Below are 21,346 nucleotides of genomic sequence, written 5' to 3'. Positions count from 1 at the left end.
AAAAGGACTCTACCTACATTCTTGTACATTTTATTATTGTAACATTATGCTATAAATAAATATCCACCAAAACCATTAATTACTATACATAGGGGTGTGTTAGATAAAAATAATTGCTTTTCTATCCTTGTCAGACCAAAGGAAATAAATATATGGAATGAATCAACACAAAATAAATGCAAGACGTCATTATACGCAACTATTTATCTTCCCTCATCCCCTTTTCTTTCAACCCTTTTCTTATAGTTGTGATATACGAAAAGGGCTTTGGGATTGTATTTTAGCCGACTTCAAAAATCCAGGATCTTCTCAATTATTTTTTTTTAGTTTTTAATTTCCCTCGATCACCTATCTCCCAATGCAATGAAAGAGATAGCGGTTTTTCCGGTTGAATCACCATTGGTTGAAATTTTTCCGTTATTCTTTAAGAGATTTCGGTTTTATGATCTAGGTCCTTCAAATTAAAAATAAAAATCTGTAGTCTTTGAAGCATTGATTGAATATGTAGTGTAGGAAATAGTAGTCTGAGATGGATATGACGTCGCTCGATCCCGTGTTGGTTTGTGCTGACGCTAGGTGGCACGACTTGTTTCCTTAAAGTGTAGGGAGTTAGAGAGGGGTTACGATCGGTTGGCGGGAATGGCGTGCATTTTATGGCGCTCGTCGCACGTCGCACGCAGTATCCTCGTAGCGTTTGAGCCGTCCATATTTCGTTGTTGTGTAATTCTTTATCGGTTTCTTGGGATAAGCGGCGAGACACTTGAGTAGAAAAGGTTACTACACTACACACAACGTTCACAAGGGTGTGACTTCACTCAAGATCATTCTCTGCCATTCTAGGGTCTTATTTTGGTTACAGTCTGATTTGTTAATTAAGTTGTTCTGACAACTATTGTGAATGTTTGTTTGGCATTGGTTTTCTTATTTTAGTAATCCACTTCTGAGTCTGCTAAAAGTAGGTTTACCAATGAGATGAAAATAAAAGTTAAATAATTCAATCATTTATTTTTTTAATAAATTGATATTTTTAGAAAGGTAGTTACTATTCACATGAAAATTGTTACACCTATATCTTTGATATTTAACAGTTGACGATTAGACGTGACTAAACTTATGTATGATGTCACACATCATTCTAATATAGCCTAGGACTTACATACAAATATAAACATTACCTATATTTACAGAAATGTACATAATTCATAGAGGTTTTTGATTATTAAATAAATCAGACGTCGTCTTTTGTTTTTCACTAAAACGGTCAACGTTGGAAAATGTTAACGAGAAAGTTTGAGCTGAAATGTGATATTATTTTTGTTGAAATTGGAACTGGAAACCTGGAAAATGCGCGACGGGACTTAGCTCTGACCTATGAAGATAAAATAATATTATTGTGCTTTAATAATGCCCTTTTTAATAGGTCTTTGTTGAGGAATATTTTCTCTGGCGTAATTATGTACTCATTGCTTTTTGACAGAAGATCCTGAGTTTAAATCAAAACTAGATTTATTCTAAATTGATTGATTTGATTGATTTTAAATTTATTGAATTGTGGCAGACCAATAACGGACGTCACAAACCGATCTGATTCGATTCAGTTCCGATATGATGCTAAATATAAATCAGATCGTATAGATTGAATATATTTTTTTAAACTTTTTAAATTAGCATATTACAGTCTTATAGCAGGCGTCCATAGATCGGCATCGTTCTCATAGGATGCATCGCATCAAACGGATTTTAGTATTCTTTGTATAGAATTTAGATTTTAGTATTCTTTGTATAATCCGCATCGTACGGATCGCATCGAACGGATTTTATCTACCGTAAAGTTAAAAATCCGTATGTTGCGATGCGTCCGATACGTACGATGCAGATCAGTCTGTGGACGCCTGCCATTAAACGTTATCGTCACTTAACATCGCGTGAAATCACAGCGCTTGTAATTTATTTAAAATATGTTTTAATTTATATCTGTTTTAATGAAAAGGTATGATTTACATTTTCATTTACATAATTTTCTCTAATATCTATGTCTACATTTACCAACGTTGACTTTGAAGAATATTTTATTACATGATAATAATGGAATCACAGCCAGTAAACTAATATCAAATACAAAACTGATTTGCAAACAATTTATATGTATATAAAAATAGAAATTTATGTATTCACATGATCTAGCATTTCTGGAAGGGCATTGTACGCTACCATATCTCCTAAAGAACCTTTCGGTTCTTTTTTAGTTACAATGGCAATGATTTCTTCTTCAGGTGGTGGTGGTGGAAATTCTGACGTCGATTCTATCGCCAGTGACATTTCATCTACACTTAAAACTACTTCCCTATTGTCGATATCGATTCTATTCCGTTCAACTATAGAAGTGTCCTCCATAATGCTGTACAAATTTTCGGATTTACCTTTATTATACATTTGTCAAGAGCTCATGTAAAACGCCTCGCTGATATTAACCTCATCGTTGACAGTGTTGCTTTTTTGTGACCACTCTTTCTGTTGATGCTTTATCCTATAAATTATTTCATCGTGTATCACACCAAAGCACATCGCAGTCAAAGCTAATCCCGTTAGAGTGTACGCGGAACAAAACCACAAAACAGTTGAATTGATAGTGTAATACCTGACACCGTTTATTGTGGTGTAACTCATGCCAGGTATAATGTTACCGAAACCAATAGTGCTTAAGGCCATGAAACAAAAATAGAAACCGTCTACAATACTCATATTGTCTAAATTAAAAAGTACGATAGCCCCTAATGATATATAAATGAATATTGCCGCAAGACAAAGGAAGACTGGAGCAAGTATGCTAAGTCCGTGCATTGATAACTTTGAATCTGTGTCAGGCCAGCTTATGACGTCATCTTTTGCTGTGCTGATTGTGGGTCTCTCTGACATTGACGAGTCTCTTTGGCTGTCTGTTTTCAATACATAGCATTCTTCGGTGGGTGTTTTGCTAGTGTTCTGACTTAAGTTTTCTTCCTGTTGCCGTTTCAGTTTCATTCGTCTTTCCTTTTCAGCCATTCTTCTTTCGTCGTAGCAACAGTAACCGCAGTTCGAGCAAAGGCAACAACACAACGCTCTACTAAAAACACTTCTCGCCATTTTTGATAATAGTGACCCAACGCTCGACAAATAGACAAGAGTCAGTGGAATTCCAACGAGTGCGTACGCGATCGTGACACCTTTCCCCAGAATAGTTCTTGGTGCAATGTTGCCATAACCTGGGAACAAAAAATTAATAATGTTAATTTTTTTCAAGTGAAAAATCATCGCCTATAAACTGAGCGACACTTTAAAGGGCATATCAAAAACACATCCTACAAAGGTCCGTCCTGTATCCATCAATCTGAGCCGTAGATACTAGACCTCATGACATGCAAACACAACCATGCCCTTCTATACTAAAACACAGCTTATTAAGGAAGTCGGAAGTACTTTCACGGACGAACTCTACTACTAAAATTGTTCATTTTTCACATTCTATTTCTAATATATATAATCCGACCAAGTTAAAAATAAATTTCAAGTTAACCTCCATCATCATGATCCAAACGTCGCATAAAAATTAGTTTAGTAGTCTCAAGGAATAACTTGACAAATAAACAAACCACGTTAAAAGCATCCTATATGTAATTCCACGTAATTATCAACCCATATTCGGCTCACTGCTGAGCTGAGTCTCCTCTCAGAATGAGAGGAGTTAGGCCAATAGCCCACCACACTGGCCCAATGCGGATTGGCAGACTTAACACACGCTTAGAATCAAGAAAATTCTCAGGTCTCATTCTGCAGGTTAAAAAAAATATCTGAATCTGTTTAGAAGTTTAGCTATGTTCGAATAAGTGATGTCCTAAAATAAATCTTTAGTTGTAACAGATTATTCAGGCTTTGCAACATTTTATCTCGTTTATACAAAACGTATCCTTTATTGTTATCAGAGAATTAATCGTACTAGTAGTAAAATACAATTAAAGTCTAAGCTCAAGAGGTTTATCTTAGTTACAGAAAATATCACCCGTAGGATTATAATGGTGTTCATTTTTAACCTCCGACGCAAAAAGAGGGGTGATATAAGTTTGACGTGTCTGTCTGTCTGTCTGTCTTTAAGTCTGTGGCAGCATGCTTCACGAACGGATGAAGCGATTTCAATTTAGTTTTCTTTTTCTTTTGTATTAAAGGTGACTTATGTGCGAGTGTTCTTAGGTATGTTTGATGAAAATCGGTTACTCCGTTTAAAAGTTGTGGAGGGGGGGGGGGGGCGGTAAAGTAAGGAAGAATCACCTAATGTCTGCAAATATACACTAGTGGAAATATTGATGACTTTATCGAGAGTGTATTTAATAATTTTTTCAAAATTTTCAATTTTATGTTATTGAACAAAAACAAACTGCTGGCTTAGCTGCGGTATTATTTATAATATTAAAACAAAAATGTTTCACTTTTAAGACAGTGACGATATTTGTATGCAATGAAAATAGTCCTTTAGAACTTCGCAGCGTTAGCTTTAAAATTAATCTGTATTTATATTACAGCTCGTAGCCAACAGTTTAGAAACAAGTATCATAGAGTGAACACATTCAAACTAATATCGAGATAAAGGCGACAGTAAGTGGTTCTGTTTGTTACGCTTTCACGATCTAACTGCGTATTAGATCGTTATAACAACTTGCAGTATTATACATTATACATTGGTTGGCGCTACTGAAATAAAGGGTAAAGTTTTATTTAGAAACTAGCTGCCGCCGCGCGGTTTCACCCGCGTGGTTCTCGTTCCCGTAAGAATATGGGGATAATTTATAGCCTATAGCCTTCCTCGATAAATGGGCTATCTAACACTGAAGGAATTTTTCAAATCGGACCAGTAGTTCCTAAGATTAGCGCGTTCAATCAAACAAACAAACAAACAAACAAACAAACTAACTCTTCAGCTTTATAATATTAGTATTGATTAGTATAGATGTATTTTTCCCGAGAAAAGAAAAAAGTCTTCTGCGAACTTGTGGGCAGCTAGTACTTTTTGATTTAAAACATTTGAACGAGGAAGAATCCATGTGAGTTATCACTCAAGTTAGATTAAGGGTCGTAATTGTTTATACTCAGTCTTGTTAAACTCATACTCGTAAAAATATCCTACGTCCTCCAACCTCTTACCTACGATATGTTTCATATTTTAAAAACAATGTACAATACAATGAAAAAAAAGATACAAAGAGTCTGAATTGAACTATGTATTTAAATAATGCTGAATTTGAATTAATACAACGTAGAGAAAATAAAAAAAGAATTTAAAAATTTTGGCATTTAAATAACACTGAATTTAAATTTCGCTTATAAAAATATTCGTGCTATGAAACTCACCAATTGTTGTCAGTACTGTTAACGAGTAGAAAAATGCTAGCGCCAAATTCCAGTCATGCTCCTCGTAGTGGTTGCTAATGTCATTCCCTGTGAATTCGCCGAGAGCCATCTCTCTGTAACTTACACCATACTGTGACGCCATTTCTGTTGTGACCCTCTGCATCAACTCGTTTTGGAACTTTAGAATTTCCTGCGCAGCTAACCGGGTCCAATTTTCCCTGTACAAAATGTTTAATGATACTGTTATTTCCCAGATATTTTCTACTGCTTTACTTCTCGCGTCCCAGAAATAATTCGCTGAAAGTGTTAAGTTTCCATTATCGTACTCATCTTCTACATCCTTTTTATTCGTTTCTTTAGTGTCTTCTTTGTGTGTTATTTTCTGTTTATCAGGTAATATTCTAGGACGTGCGGGGACTTCGGCACCGCCTTCGATAGCAAGGAATATGACGGAACCGAGAAAAGTGTACGCTAGTAAAATAGAAAATATTATGCTATTCGTCAAACAGCCGATGACGAATTGTTTTCGTCTGTATTTAGTAGTTTTGAAACAAAAGCAGCACACAACTTTCTGTCGCGGCGTCTGTACTCTCTTTTTGCTATTTGATGCCATCGAATCGTTGTCTTGGCATTTATCCAAAGGGATTCCCCCATTGAGAGATGGCTTTGCCAATGTGTACTGTTCGAACCGGTTGATTGCTTCTCTATCCAATACAGCATGGCTGATATCCATTTTCGGCTATTATCCGCAAAGTTTGTTTACTGACGACATTATCTATTCGCCGTGGTTTTCATCTGTAACAAAGAATAATCTGCTTCAATATAAAAGTATCGAAAGTTTTCCTCATATACAGGGTGCTGGGAAGTAATTTTCATAACTCTGGGGTTTTATTGTTTACCGAAAATTAATTTAAAATGTTCAAGGAACATTTCTATTCTAAAATTTATATTTTCGGGGTAAATAATATTTCTTTTGTAAGTAGATCTTAAAATATGCCCCATATACGCATCCTTATAACTATTTACGTATTATAAAATGCAAGGATAGATAAAGGCGTGTTAAAGGTGTTTAACCATGGATAGTCGGAATTATTTGAATTACTTTGTATGAAAACATAATTCTTTTTATTTTTTATTATATGACTGACGACGTGCATAAATATTATTTATGCAGTTTGGCTCCTATAAGTAGACTCGTCAACACCCTGGAGTTATGGAAAATACTCCCGAGCACCCTGTATATTTCCCAAGTGGATTGTCATTTTTCAAAGTCTTGGGGCTGCGGGAAAATGAGTGACAAATGAAAAAATATCAAGTAAGCGAATGATTAATGCTTGGATATAATCCTGTCTTTGCTACAGTGAGTAATTTTGATATAAGCTGCTGTATTTAGGTCAAGTCGGATGAAATATTAATATCTTTTAGCTCTTAGCATAAAATTAAGGTTATTAAGTCGTTGAAATTTAAGAAGATTCTTTTAAAGAGGAAAGGCCTCTTAACAAAAATAATTTTAAAAATATTTACATTTATATTGTACTTGCGGACGCCCCGCTAGTACAATATAAATGTAAATATTTTTTTTAATGCAACTTCATCCGCGTGAAATTTAGTTTTTCACAAATCCTTCAGGAACCCTCATTTTTTCCGAGATGTCTATGAGTTCATTCAGAGTAAAATCTATTTCCATTGTAATTTCAGCCAAATTGGTTTAGTAGTTGTGACGTTACAAACATCCCAACAAACATCCATACGAACTTTCGCGTTTATAATATTAGTAGGATGACGTCAGTATAATAATATAATAATAGTATAGAATTCATTTTATATGACTCAAGGTATTATTTTCTAGGTATATATTGTTCTAAGAAGATTTTATTATTAGATACAAGCAGAAGACAATCCAAATTTATTTTGGAAGGAAGGGTAGATTTAATCAATCTATCAAAATATCAATTTTCTCCGCCCACGTTTATATTACGCGTATATACGGTGTGAAAATGAGGTTCATAGTGAAAAACATAATATACTTTTTTTTATTCATGGAACGTTATCGCCGCTCCACCGTCTTTGAGAGAAATCGAACGCTGTACGTGTTTGGAAAACGGATTTGACGGAAAACTTTCACGAATTTACAAAGAAAATTAATAAGCATAATATGGACTAAGAGTTAGGAGTAAATAAAGAAATATTTTAGCATTAATATGGACAGCTTGAAAATTTTACTATTAATAAATTAAATAAATTGTTTGTAGCTAGTTCTATATTAGAACGAGTATCTAAAGCTGCTCTAACCAAATATAGCTAGGCAGGGAGAACAACACGAGCATAGAACGGGGAGTGTTGATCGATCGTCAAGGAATTTCTTAACCCTATAAGCTGTAGTCACAAGTTCAGGACTCTGCTTAAAGTTTTTCTCTCTACCACGCGATGGACCCGGCGGCACGGTGAATCCATGGAATGCTAAAATATTCGTCTCTCTTATTTCACAGGGCCAGGTATACTTAAAGGAGAGGGGATATGGAGCTTAAATCCACCACGGTGTTCCAATATGGAATGGCGGGCTTAGGATGATAATACTCTGTTATGATCACAATTAGATGTTAATGAATGGAACCAACATCTTTACGTACTAGAGGCACAGAGGGGTAACACCACTAACTTCCCCACTTTGGGTAAATTTTACAGAAAAATTCTTAAAAGAAAAAATTTTAAAAAAGTTTTTTTTTTTTTTTTTAAAAAAGAACATATGCCATATTTTTTATAATATGACCAATATTCCCGTTCACCTCCAACTAGTCGGGAAAGACTGTGCTAGGAGTGGGTACGACTATAGACCAACGGGGCGAGAATCGAACCACCACCCCTCGGCCATAAGTCCAACCGCTCTTACCATTGAGCTATTGAGGCTTTAAAGTTGAACTGACTTCAAAGACGCATTACTCTAAAATGAGAAAAATAACATCGTACGTATGTCCTTTTTGGATTGAAAGCGGTGCCAAACAACAAAATGAACTTTATGAACCTATTTGTCATAGCACCGCCTTCAAACCGAACAATTGATAATGCATCAATGAAGTCAGAATTTTCATGTTAAAAATATTATATTTTTCTGTATTTTGTATGTCCTAGTTGGCCGAAAGCGCCACAGTAGGGGCAATTTCAATTATTTTAATTGTAACACAAAATTACTTAACCGATTTTCATGAAAATTAAATAAGACCAATCTGGAAGTATACTCTTTCAAACTCAATTATAATTAATAAATGACGAAGTTATGAGGTAACATTAAACAAACATTAAAAAACAAACATACGCGTCGATTTCAGAAACTCTCCCTTTTTTAAGTCAGTTAGAGAAGTTCAGTATTTCAGAGCTTGAACCTGGGACCTCGTGATCTGAAGCAGCATTAGCTAACCACTGAACCAATGAGCTATACCCTGCATGTTTTGCATTACCTAAATGTAGGCAAAACAGATGACAGGAGAAATAGATCGCAGCTTCAAACAAATACGTAATAATTCAAACCTATTTCAGATAAAGCGTATCCCATCTTCGGTATTCGACTAACAAATCACCCGTCAGAAAGGCATATTGCTCCACCGGGGCTTGTAAAATGATTGAGTAGGTAGGTATTTCATAAAATAACCAAAAAACACAACTTTTATCTACCTACAAAATACTTGGAAACAATTTAGTCCACTTTCATCTTCATTCTAGAAGTAGAATTAATTTTGTCTTATGTAATAATTAAAATATTATAAAGAACTAGCGGACGCCCGTGACTTTGTCTGTCGCAAATCCCTCGGGAACCATGGATATTTTTGGGATAAAAAGTAGCCTATGTGTTAATCCAGACTATAATCTATCTCTGCTTCAAATTACAGGTGAGTCGGTTCAGTAGTCGCGACGTGAAAGGCTAACAAACATTCATACCATCTATATAATCATCAGTTCTTTGCAAATCTCGGGAAACCATGGATTTTTTCGGGACAAAGAGTCTAATATTAATCCAGAGTAAAATCTATTTCCATTCCAAATTTCAGCCAAATCGGTTCAGTAGTTGCGGCGTTAAATAGTAACAAACATCTAAACGTACAAACTTTCGCGTTCATAATATTAGTAGGATTAGTAGGATTTTATTAATGAAATTAACAGAGTAACTTTTAAGTTTCTTGTTTTTTTCCAGCACTTCTCAGCAGAACCTATCGGTCAGACAGAGGCTTTCGATGGAAGAGGGAACTGGTTCTCTACAAACAGTCAATCTTGAAGTTTCAAAAGTACTTGTAAAATACTTTCTTGAAATAAACGAATTTTGTATTTCAGAACTAATACAAAAAAAAAATTATAATAATAAAAAACAAACTTCAGCTTTGTAAAAAATATTAAAAATGTTGGAAATGCTGATTAATTGTGATATTTGCAATCTATCGTTCATCAATAAAAAAATTAAGTTCCATTGAATAGCTCTGAAGAACGACATTTTAGTATAAAACATCGTCGTCTCTGAATATATAAAAAAAAACTTTTCTTACATAATACAAAATAACAATTTCTGTTTTTTTTACCGTTTACTTGACGTCTTAATGAATCAATAGTAGTTAATTATAGTACAGTGTTGTGTAAATGCTACTAATTGTTATCAGCTCGTTGTTATATTAAGTACCTAGATAAAAATAAATAGACAATGAGGAAACTCCGACACCTGTAAGGCTAGTCGCAAACTATAGTAATCAGTAGAGTCAAGATACCTTTAGCAGGCAGTTGAGTCAAGATATCCTGTAGACATTTGGAACGTCGATTCTCTTTCTACATTCGCAAACGCTTCGAAAATGAAAATGTATGGGAATAACAGTTGCTATCGACAGGCCACCTGTGTGCCTAGTGGGAGTTTTCATACTGTTACGGTCGCGTAAACGTAAACGCGAAATTCTAAGGAATTGAAACAGCGCCATCTAGTGGCACTACTGCACAACTGTTTCGATTCCATAATTATAAATTTGCGTTTACGTCAACGTGATAGTAACAGTATAAAATTACTGAAAACTCCCACTAGGCACACTGATCACGTTATCGGTCGGATCTGTCATTCGCATAGTTTTCGAAGCGCTATCGTTTGTAGAAACAGAATCGACGTGTTATTGACATCGTATATACTAATACCATAACGTTATGGAGTTTGTTTGGTTGTACACACTAACCTCAGTAAATCGAATAAAAACAAATTGTATAATACTCGTACTATAGATATTAGAGAAAGGAGTTCTAATACACCTACAAAACTATAGATACTCCCGATAGTTTTTAAATGAAACCGTGGGGCACAACTAGTCACTGATAATTACAAAACATCAGTGAAATATAGTGATAAAGTATTTTAACCAACATTCTCAATTTTACGTCAAGTATGGCATTACCTTAAGGTCTACTTATTTAATGATCTGCGATTATTTCTACTAACTACATCGGCCTTGAAAAACAGACATCCAGTATACAGTGTATTTGTACCTTTATATTTTTTACAGAATGATATAGAAAAGTATTCATTAAGTGTGATTATTAAATCATTGATATAATTAAATTCAATCACCACAATCACATAAACGTCTCCCACGGCGTCTTCGTTTCAACGCGATTCTCTCTAAAATTCAATGAGTAAAGTATACAGAGGCGTATATCTTAGTATTAGCATTAGCTTAGCATTCCATAGATGCACCGTGCAGGTGCCGGGTCCATCTTATGACAGAGAGAAAACCTCCGAGCAGAGCCCTGGACTTGTAACCAATGGGTGTAGGGTTAAGGAATTACTTGACAGATAAACAAAGTAAACACTTCTTCTCCGCTCCGCTCTACTTTGGCAAGATCATACTAGAGCAGCATTTAATACCCGTTCTAGTAGAACTTGCGGAAGTTGTAATGAGGTCTTTAAGCATTCATTCAATAAAATTGTATGTAATTCGTGAAAAATAAATATGCTGCTGAGGCGTGTGAAAGTCCCGTTAAAATTGGTTCAGCCAGCCCTGACTTGATAGCTAACAATGGGCTCTTAAGAAGGCTCAGAGTCGCTCAGCGGACGATGGAGCGAGCTATGTAAGTGATCAAATCAGAAATGAGGAGATCCACAGAAGAACCGACACAGCTCAACGTTTCGCAAAGCTAAAGTGGCAATGTACAGACTGACAGAGCACAGCACATTGTTCGAAGAGCCTATAGACGTTGGGGTATCAAGGTGATGAAATGGCAACCCCGCACCGGAAAGCGCAGAGTTAGTCAACCCTGCTCTTGATATCAAGTGTGTTATGGAGATGCATTGGCGCGTCAAGACCATCGTATTTGGAAATCCATATGGGGAGGCCTATGTCTATTAGTGGAAGTCCATCGACTGATAATGATGATGATGATGATGATGATGATGATGATGATGTTAAGTAAAGATATCAATAGTTTAAATATAATTGGTTTTACAAAAGGAGTTTCTAGGCTGGACGTTACTCGTACCTACGTTAAGCTGTCCACTTCAGTAAATATTGTCCCTAATAAGCGCGGACCCTCTTCACGCGACGCGACAGAGGAAAGATCAACAATCCTATAACTTTGCCTGTCAAGAATTGTCATATGAAGGATAATATTATATTTCTTTTGTTGGATTTTATGAGTGGGCGGCGTTTGTTCATACTTTGGTATACGTGATTTTATTCCATTTCTATTTATATTTATTGTTAAAAATCGTAATATTCTTTTATGTTGAAAGTATGACGGTCATATTTAAAAGATATGGGTGGGAAATACTTGTAGCATCACTATATTTATACACTCCATCGACTAAAATGGAAAAATCCTTCTCTAATTCACGGTCTGTTGCCATGTGGCACTTCAATTCTTACTAAAGCTTTGAAAACTAAAACAATGAATACAATGACAGATCCGATCGATAACTTGATGGTCCCAAGGTGATGGAATGGAGACCCCGCACTAGTAAGCGTAGCGTTGGTCGACCATCCATTCCAGCACCTTGGGATCCCAACGTCCATCGGCTCTTGAACTATGTGCCCCGCCCATTGACACTTCAGCTTCGCAACTCGTTGAGTTATGTCGGTGACTTTGGTTCTTCTGCGGATCTCCTCATTTCTGATTCGATCACGCAGAGATACTCCTAACATAGCTCGTTCCATCACCCGCTGTGTGACTGAGCCTTCTTATGAGGCCCATAGTTAGCGATCAATCAATGGTCGCTAAGGTACCTAAACTTATTATGTAACATTTTTTTTTCACGTTTAAAATAATGTTCAATAGTTTGTGTAAGGACCCTCGTCCTTACTATAAGAGAAGCTAAACACTGGCTCATCTCTTCACTGGTAAGTCAAGCAGACCGCGCACGACCACTCAGGTCGAACGCCGGTGACAGACTGACTCATTGCCCCCACTACCAATGTATGTAATGTATGAGATAGTGTATGTAGTAATGTAGGTATATATTTAGTATACACAAACACTACCGTCTGTATAGATAGTCTGTTACACGGTACGTTAACTTGGTCTATTCTGTAAATAAATTCCATATAGCCGACCCTTTTCACACGCCGCGACAGGGGTAAGAACATAATCCCAAATAATATGACAATACTCAATAGGTATCTTATTTTGTTAATAAAAATTCATACCATATTGTCCAAGAAAATATCGAAACTGGCTTCTAATACAAAAAAGCAAAATTGAAAAAATTTTAAAAACCCGCGACGTTTAAACATGGTATAAAACAATTTGTTACCGCCCAATTTAAAGAGAATATCCATCGGGGCTGCTACATAATGAACTAAAGTTTTGCAGTTTTGCGATTACTTGGATTGGCAGCCCTGGCGGCAATTCAACAGAATACAGTATCTGACAGAGAGTTAAATATTTGTACCTTTTGCCGTGGAGACCCTTGGGCCATAGAGTCGCAGTGCCAAAAAATTTACCGAATCATTTCACCGCAGCTAGTTGCCTCGACTGGTGACAAAAGGGCTGGCTCATTTTAAATCGACTTCAAAAAAGGAGGAGGTTCTCAATTCGTCTGTATGTTTTTTTGCGCAAAGGATCAGCCTGGCTGTCTAGCGCGGAAATGCAGCCAGTATTTTTGCCACCATTCCACGTGGGCATGATTTGTATAGTTATTAAGAGCTATTAGCTTAAGTTCCTTATTGTATTCTTTCTCAATAAAAAAAAGTATATATGGATTTACCCCAGTGAATTTTGAATTTCCTACAGCCAGCATAAAATAGGTTTATACAGAAGCTCTTCGCAATGTTGTAACTTGACGCTCATTAATTTAGCAACAGTTCGAAACATGATTTTGATAACAATAGGTGCATTACTTGTTGTTACGTTACAGTACTATAATATTGTATAGTATGTACTATACATAAACAGTACAGTACAGATACAGTACGGCATACTACGACTATACCTACGGCAATTTTTAAAGTAAATGGCATTGCTATTTTGTTCCTTGCAGACATTCTTCGTTTGTTATTTCCTAATTTTCTTATTTCTAACCAACGGACACCGAAAAAACAAAATAATATAACATGCTAGCCATAACTTTATTCATATCTATTATTGCCAAAATAGAAATGTTCGTATTTGGCCGTCTTTGAATTTTAGCGAGACCATACGAATGAACGAACAGCATTTTATGATATTTTTTACAAAATATTTACAAAACTTACAGTTTTGTGCCTTTCAAAGACTTAACTGAAAATTAATTCAAGTGACTCCCCTGTAAAATATTATTCCGCATCACTCAAGTACTTGAGCTTTTTAAAGAAGAGTGCTTTTATTAGCTGAAATATTACCGAAGATAACGTAAAATCCATTTGCGTTTCCAACTTTACCATCAGATGAAAAATTGATGAGTTTTGTCCGTGTTAAAAAGGTTATTTTTTTACCTTTCCTTAGAGATATTACAAAATGTAATCTTGTGGCCGTATTTATATATTTTTCTACTACCATTTCGTAAGCTTGTTAATATAAAACCACAAACCATATCACAAATCTATTCATTCCTACAGGTCATTTAGTAGTGGTCTTTACCACACGGGTAAACTGTGTACAATGTTTTTTTTTTAAATTTCATGGCATTGGCTGACAATAATTCAGGCTTCTTTATAAGAAACACACTTTAGGGAAAGTATTGTATGTCACTACACCTAATTAGCTATTGTAGCACTCGTGTTGTATATTGTCATGTCATAAAAAATCATATCATCAGAGGTCATATCCACTGGGCTATCACGGCAGGTCTATGTCAGCAGTGGACATTCATCGGCTGATAATGATGATAGTGATGATTTGAGTTTTATAATACATCTACCCTACTAAAATTATAAACGCCAAAGTTTGATGTTTGTTACTCTTTAACGCCGCAACTACTGAACCGATTTGATTAAAATTTAAAACGAAAATAGATAATACCCTGGATTAACACATAGGCTTCTCTTTAAACTCAAAAAATCCATGGTTCCCGAGATTTTCGGAAAATTGTTATGATGGTATGAATATTTATTACTCTTTCACGCCACGACTACTAAACCGAATTAGGTGAAATTTGGAACGGAGATAGATTATAACCTGGATTAACACAATGGCTACTTTTTATCCCGGAAAAATTAAATTACGTAGAGGTACAAGCTTATTTATCAAAAGTAATACCGCGAGGAGCAGCTTGTAAGTATTATATATTAAAATTATATATATAATGTTTGTGGCATTATAGGGATAGGTAATCTCTAGATCTACTGAACCGATTTTGAAAAATCTTGTACCAACAGTAGGCCACGTTATTTGTGAGAGTCAAAGGATATCCCTGTATTCTCACGGAAACAGAAACTACACGTGTGAAACCGCGGGGCATCGGCTAGTACTAAAATATTGTATTTACCACAACAATTAACGATGTTGATTAGTTAGCATAAATTGCTATACCTAAATACGGTTTACAGTGTCAACCGCACAAATTAGATAATTTACTAGACCGACAATAGCTACATTTGAATAATTTAAACGCAATCTATCTATAAAATATTTCACAATAATAATTTATTATTGTAATTATTCTAGTGAGTGATTAGTTATTGTCTTTTATATGTTTGTAGGCCTAACATAATACTCACTCTGGAATTACATAAGAAACTGGAGAAAACAAATGTTGTCCAATAGCAGTGAAATCGAAAATATCGCATTCGAGATTTTTAGACAAGAGATTAGACGACGTTTCTATCAACCTACTATACTCTTATTTTACCCTGATATTTTATGTGCATTTGCGTTAAGTGACGATTTCTACCAGTTAAGCCATATAGAAGAAAAAAACTTGAGAGGTGTCAAGGGACACCCGGATGGAACGAAGTTCTCGCTATATCTTAGCAATCGCTATCGCTATCGCTATCGCTATCGCTATCGCTATCACTATCGCTTACGCTATCGTTATCGTTATCGCTATCGCTATCGCTATCGCATCCCATTCCATCCCAACCCATCCCATCCAATCCCATCCCATCCCATCCCATTCTAAAAACAATCGTCGCGACACCATACTGTTCAATGCGAAATAGAAACACGAAAGGAAAATAACTCGCTTTCTATCTTTCTGAAAATAACTTTTTGGCTGCTTTCTATGAGAGAGGGAGAGAGAGACTGACAGACCCAGAAACACGCGCATGCCGTACGGCTTAAAACTAAAGCAAAAAGTGTCGTTACAACCTTTGGTCTTAATTAGCAACGCGCGATAAGGAACTTCGTTCCAATAACTTCATTCCACACATTTTGGACTTCCGCACCCAAACTTAAAAACCAATGCACAAATAAATCCCGCTGCAAATTTTTTAACGAATGAAAATTAAATGAAATCACGTATTTTGGACATCTTTTATACACGGGTCGTTTATCACAGCGACGCAGCCCATGCGCTTAATTAGATGAATTATACGAACCATCTCACCTACCCACCTGTTTCATATTTCATTAGTGACTACCCTCATTTCTCATACCGATAACGTCTGAAGCTTTGCCTTAGTAACGAGGCGGAAGCGGTAAACGCGCAGATTGCTTGGATGATCGTACTGAGAAAAAGTAAAACTAAGATAAATATTACTAATTTTATTAAGCGCCAGTGTGTATGGATCTCCCTACCTCCCTACTTTCGCAGACCGTCCTTCCCGGTACCGATGTAAGTATTACTTCAGAAGGGGATTGTATTTTTTGGCATCAATCCTTCTTTGCCTCTCCCATTCGTCCTGCACCCGTCTGCCTATAATACAATGGATCATTTCTGTGCCCTTTCTCCACTCATCTTCGCTCGCCAGCATATATGGAACCAAGTTATATTTTGACAGGGGTTCATTAGTTCCGAGTACTCTACTTCTTAAGTTTTCAAACTCTACGCACTCAAAAATGGCGTGGTTGTGTCTCATTCTCCGCTATAACAACAATCTTCGCTAGCTACCTATAGCATAGAGGTAAGTATTAAAAATATGCTCGCTCAGTGCCTATGTCATTAGCTTGTTGACTTCCCATGCTTCCTGTTATACTGGTGTAGTCTCCAATTAATAGTTAAACTTGAAATTTCTAATGTGCTTGTAAACTAATCCGACTTGAAACAACGATTTTTTTATATAAAATGGATGTATGGATGTCACTCTTTGAAGCAAAAACTACTGAATGGACTTAATTTCAATTCGAAATGGATTTACACCAAGATGAATTTTTTTTTTAGTAATTTTTAGCAAAGTGACCGACATAGGTCACCGAGTCGCGAAGTTGGAGCGGCAATGGCACATAATTCGAAGAGCCAATGGACGTTGGAGACTCAAGGTACTAGAATAGCGACCCCGCACCGGAAAGCGCAGTGTTGGTCAATCCCCCACCAAATAGAACGAAGGCATCAAGCGGGTTGCAAGGAGCCGCTGGATGCTGGCGGCTCGAGATCGTGATGTTTGGAAGTCTATACAAGAGGCCTACTCGTATGTAAACGGGCCTATGTTTAAATTGCACAGAAGGTCCCTTCCTTCTGTGCAGATTCTGTCTTTCTAGTAGTAAGCGTAGTAAAATTAAACCCCCTTTTTAAGGGCCTCCGTGGCGCAGTGGTATGCGCGGTGGATTTACAAGACGGAGGTCCGAGCTTGATCCCCGGTTGGGCCAATTGAGGTTTTCTTATAATTGGTCCAGGTCTAGCTGCTGGGAGGCTTCGGTCGTGGCTACTTATCACCTTACCGGCAAAGACGTACCGCCAAGCGATTTAGCGTTCCGGAACGATGTCGTGTAGAAAACGAAAGGGGTGTGGATTATATCATCACTTACCATCAAGTGAGATTGTAGTCAAGGGCTAACTTGTACACAACAATAAAAAAAAACGTCTCGGCCCGCTTATACCTACTCAAGCATGATCTTTACAGGATTCTACTCACAAAACTTATTTGAATTATAATGAAAGCAACAGGTGGGAGACGGTAATAACGACGTGACATATATCTCATTGCAAAAATGTTAATATGGCAGATGTCGTGTTATTGAAAAATTTTATAGAAAGAGTTCAATATTCGTACAATATTGCTCCGGGTTGGAGGTTAATTGCGCAACATATTTGTAATCGTAATCATCAAAATCACTCGTATAGAGACTGGGGTTAATTGCGCAATACGCTTGTAATCATAATTACCAAAATTATAGAGATGCCTAAAACAACGAAGTTATTAAAATTTTTGATCGTCTAATTTTCACAAAGCCTGGAAAATTACAATTAATAACATAAAGTTACAAAACGGGTCCGAATACAAAAATACGTTTCAACTGATTTCATGAAAAGTGTTAAGGCTTAATTTTCTCGTTTATTATTTTTGTGTGTATAAAACTTTATCAGTTTAAGGCCTAATTAATTTATTGATTAAAAATATATATCTAGCTACACAACAGGTGGTACCATAATGCAAAGGAATCTTAATCATTTTATCGATAAAACTACTAAAAATAATAGCGATAGGTACTTAATGGTTTTGTGTAATGATTAATTTTTCTTTATACTTTCTATTAAATTTTTGGAGTTTACTCCTTAAGAATCGATTTTTCATACAGCCCACAGTATGAAAAAAATATGGGCAGTAAAATTCGATGAACGAATAAAGCGTTACGTTTTTGTGCGCAACCTATTCTGCGCACCTTTCTGTCGCTAACAGCGTGCACAAGCGTGCGCACGCATTCTATAATACTCATACTAATTTGTGCCTTTGGACAAGTTTCAGTTTCTGGTAATCAGAGCCTCTCTGCCATTACGGCAATTAGAGCGAGTTTAATTGTACCCAGCAGCGGCGAAGGATAGAATTTTGACGAAAATAAGCCGTCCTAAAGAAAATGAATACAGTTTGATACCATTGGCATATCTAGGATTACTTCCTGGGGTGGGCTTACATATTACTGAACGGAGTCGACGCTGAATATCAAAATTTCGTTTACAATATTTGTGGACGCTTCTTTTTCTTCAATATTTGTGGACGATTCTTGAATTACATTACATTTTGCATTTTCTTCATTATTGACGCAGAACTCTGATATGACTCGACTTGTTTTATTATTTTTTCTTTGTATCTAGGGTAGATATCCGAAAAAGTATATATTTTCCAAAATCTTTGTTATAGATTTTTTTTTATTATAAGTTGCAATAATTATTATTTGATATTTTAAATTATATTTTGTGTAAAATTATTAGTATTTCCGCGTCCATCATAGAATTATAGGTAGCCCATTCTAGGGTGGGCACTGGACCATTCTTAGGTGGGCCCGGCCCACCCGCTATATACGCCTATGCTTGATACTAACTCCGGTTTCTCCGGTAACATACATCCATACAGTCATGTTTATTCATTACAATAGAGAAAGGACGTACGTTGTTTTTAAAGGTAACCCTGCGGGAATCGGCCTATACGGACTCTTCGCCGCTGGTACCCAGTGATAGCAGTTTTAAATTCAAAGTTCACGATTTTCACGAAATCGCTGTTTTCTACGAATGTCCGTGATGGCCGCGGTTACAGTATCCGACCGCAAATTTGACGGACGACTATTTGCGGTCCAACGATTGCCATTTCATGAAATATGTAGGTATTGAAACATAAGTATAAACCTTATAGTACCTACTACATATTGTATGAAAAAAAAAACATTATTTAATATGATGTAAAAAATGTATAGGAATGACATTTGCTATCGGCAGGTCACGGGATCAAGTTGATCGGAACTGTCATTTCCTTTTTTTTTGTTTGTTTTCGAAGCGTTAGTGTTTGTAGAAAGATAATCGACGTGCCACATGGCTAAAGGCCCTCCTGGTCGCTGCGGCTACTGGTCGCGGTTGTGGCCGCATAGTGCTAGAGTTGCCTAACAAAATAAGGGCATCTCACAATACCTACTGAAATTCGCATCAATACTTTATCTGCATTATTTTTTTCAGTTAAATATCTTTTATGCTACGTACATAAAGATATACGATGTACGTTGCAATAAATTCCATAGACCCCTACTGTCCTTCGATTGTTGCAATTCTTGGAGCTCATAAAATACGTTTGTGGAAACGATATCTAGAAACGTTAAAATTTATATGTTTCTGTTACGAGTGGTAAACGTAGAGTTTATTGCGGAGTATAGTCTTTAAAGATAACTTATATCTTTATCTTATTGGATGCATTTATCAAATACGGATGAGAGAACTCTTTGAGCGCTAAAACGAAATATTTATTATCCATAAATTTCCGAACAATACGGAGAATATTGGAATAAACAATCACTTGATTTTTAAATCTGTTTTCTTGTTCAATTTCCTGTTATCGGCATTGTTTTATATTTAACGAAAGTAATGGATTGTGAGCCTGTGGTTATAAGACTTTCCTAATTTTATGAAACCTGAAAGTTTGTCAGCCTTTTCCTATTATAGGTATCAGGTTTTCAGGTCATGTACGTTGAGCAAGAAGTTTCTGAGGAAGAACTGAAGATTGCAGTTAAAAGATTTGCAAGCTGCAACACCGCTCCTGGGACCCGACGGTATACCGGGTCTCGCATGGGGTGTTTGCCCTAGAAGCATTAGGGTTGTCGAATGAGGCTCCTTTCTTACCAACTGTCTCCGCTCAGGCGTTTTTCCAGCCTGTTGGAAGGGAGGCAAGGTTGGTCCTCCTCAAGAAAGAAGGTCGAGCACCGGATTCGGCGGATATCTCAGAAAGAGATTTCTCCCGCGAAAAAAAAAAAAAAGGTAGCAGGTTTAGAATTTCCCAGCCCCTCAACCATCTAAATATTTTAGTTTTCGCTGGCATACTATGTGAAAAATTGTTTATCACATACATACAGGGTGTCCCGTAAATATTGCGGCATACTTTACAGTGTGTTAGCTCAGATCAAGGCCTACTAAAATAATGCAATATATGTTAGCCAAAAATTTTACGGGTTTTTAAATTTAAACGAAACTCCTACCTACTTTAACATTGACATTTTGACTCCAAAGCCACAATGGTAAAAACTTCATAGTTACCTAACCTACTTACCTAAGATTACCTTACTACTACTAACTCCTTAGCTAAGAGTAACTTACCTAAGATTACGAAGGACCAGAAGTATCTGTTTAATACGTTGGACCATTTTAAGGAACCAGTTTCACTACCTTTTGATAAGACACTTATCAGAAGGTAGTGAAACTGGCCCTGGGATGCTTATTCGCTAGTTTTGTCCTTATCATTTGACATAAAGTAAGAAAGCGACAAAAATTACAGTTAGACTTTTTGACAATTAGGTGGGTGAAATCGGTATAGAGGTTATCATCATCATCATTACCTAACCCATATTCGGCTCACTGCTGAGCTCGAGTCTCCTATCCGAATGAGAGGGGTTGGGGCCAATAGTCCCACCACGCTGGCCCAATGCGTATTGGCAGACTTCACACACGCAGAGAATTAAGAAAATT

The 21,346-nt window shown here is 36.3% G+C and overlaps 1 protein-coding gene across 1 annotated transcript in view; it reads right to left on the bottom strand.

Moving 5' to 3' along the window:
* Positions 1-985: 985 nt before the first annotated feature.
* LOC112055902 (TWiK family of potassium channels protein 12-like) overlaps positions 986-21,346 on the bottom strand; it is a 201,118-nt gene continuing 180,757 nt past the window's right edge. Inside the window, exons 3-4 of the mRNA XM_052883277.1 lie at positions 5,380-6,174; positions 986-3,242 (exon numbers count right to left, since the gene is read on the bottom strand). Of these exons, the coding sequence (XP_052739237.1) occupies positions 2,437-3,242; positions 5,380-6,112 (1,539 nt within the window). The 5' untranslated portion in view covers positions 6,113-6,174 and the 3' untranslated portion in view covers positions 986-2,436. The remainder of the gene's footprint in view (positions 3,243-5,379; positions 6,175-21,346) is intronic.

The sequence above is a fragment of the Bicyclus anynana genome, chromosome 8 (assembly GCF_947172395.1).
Source record: "Bicyclus anynana chromosome 8, ilBicAnyn1.1, whole genome shotgun sequence".
NCBI classification, from domain to species: Eukaryota; Metazoa; Arthropoda; class Insecta; order Lepidoptera; family Nymphalidae; genus Bicyclus; species Bicyclus anynana.
The sequence above is the reverse complement of the archived record's forward strand: the minus strand, read 5'-3'. Positions and strand labels throughout refer to the sequence as shown.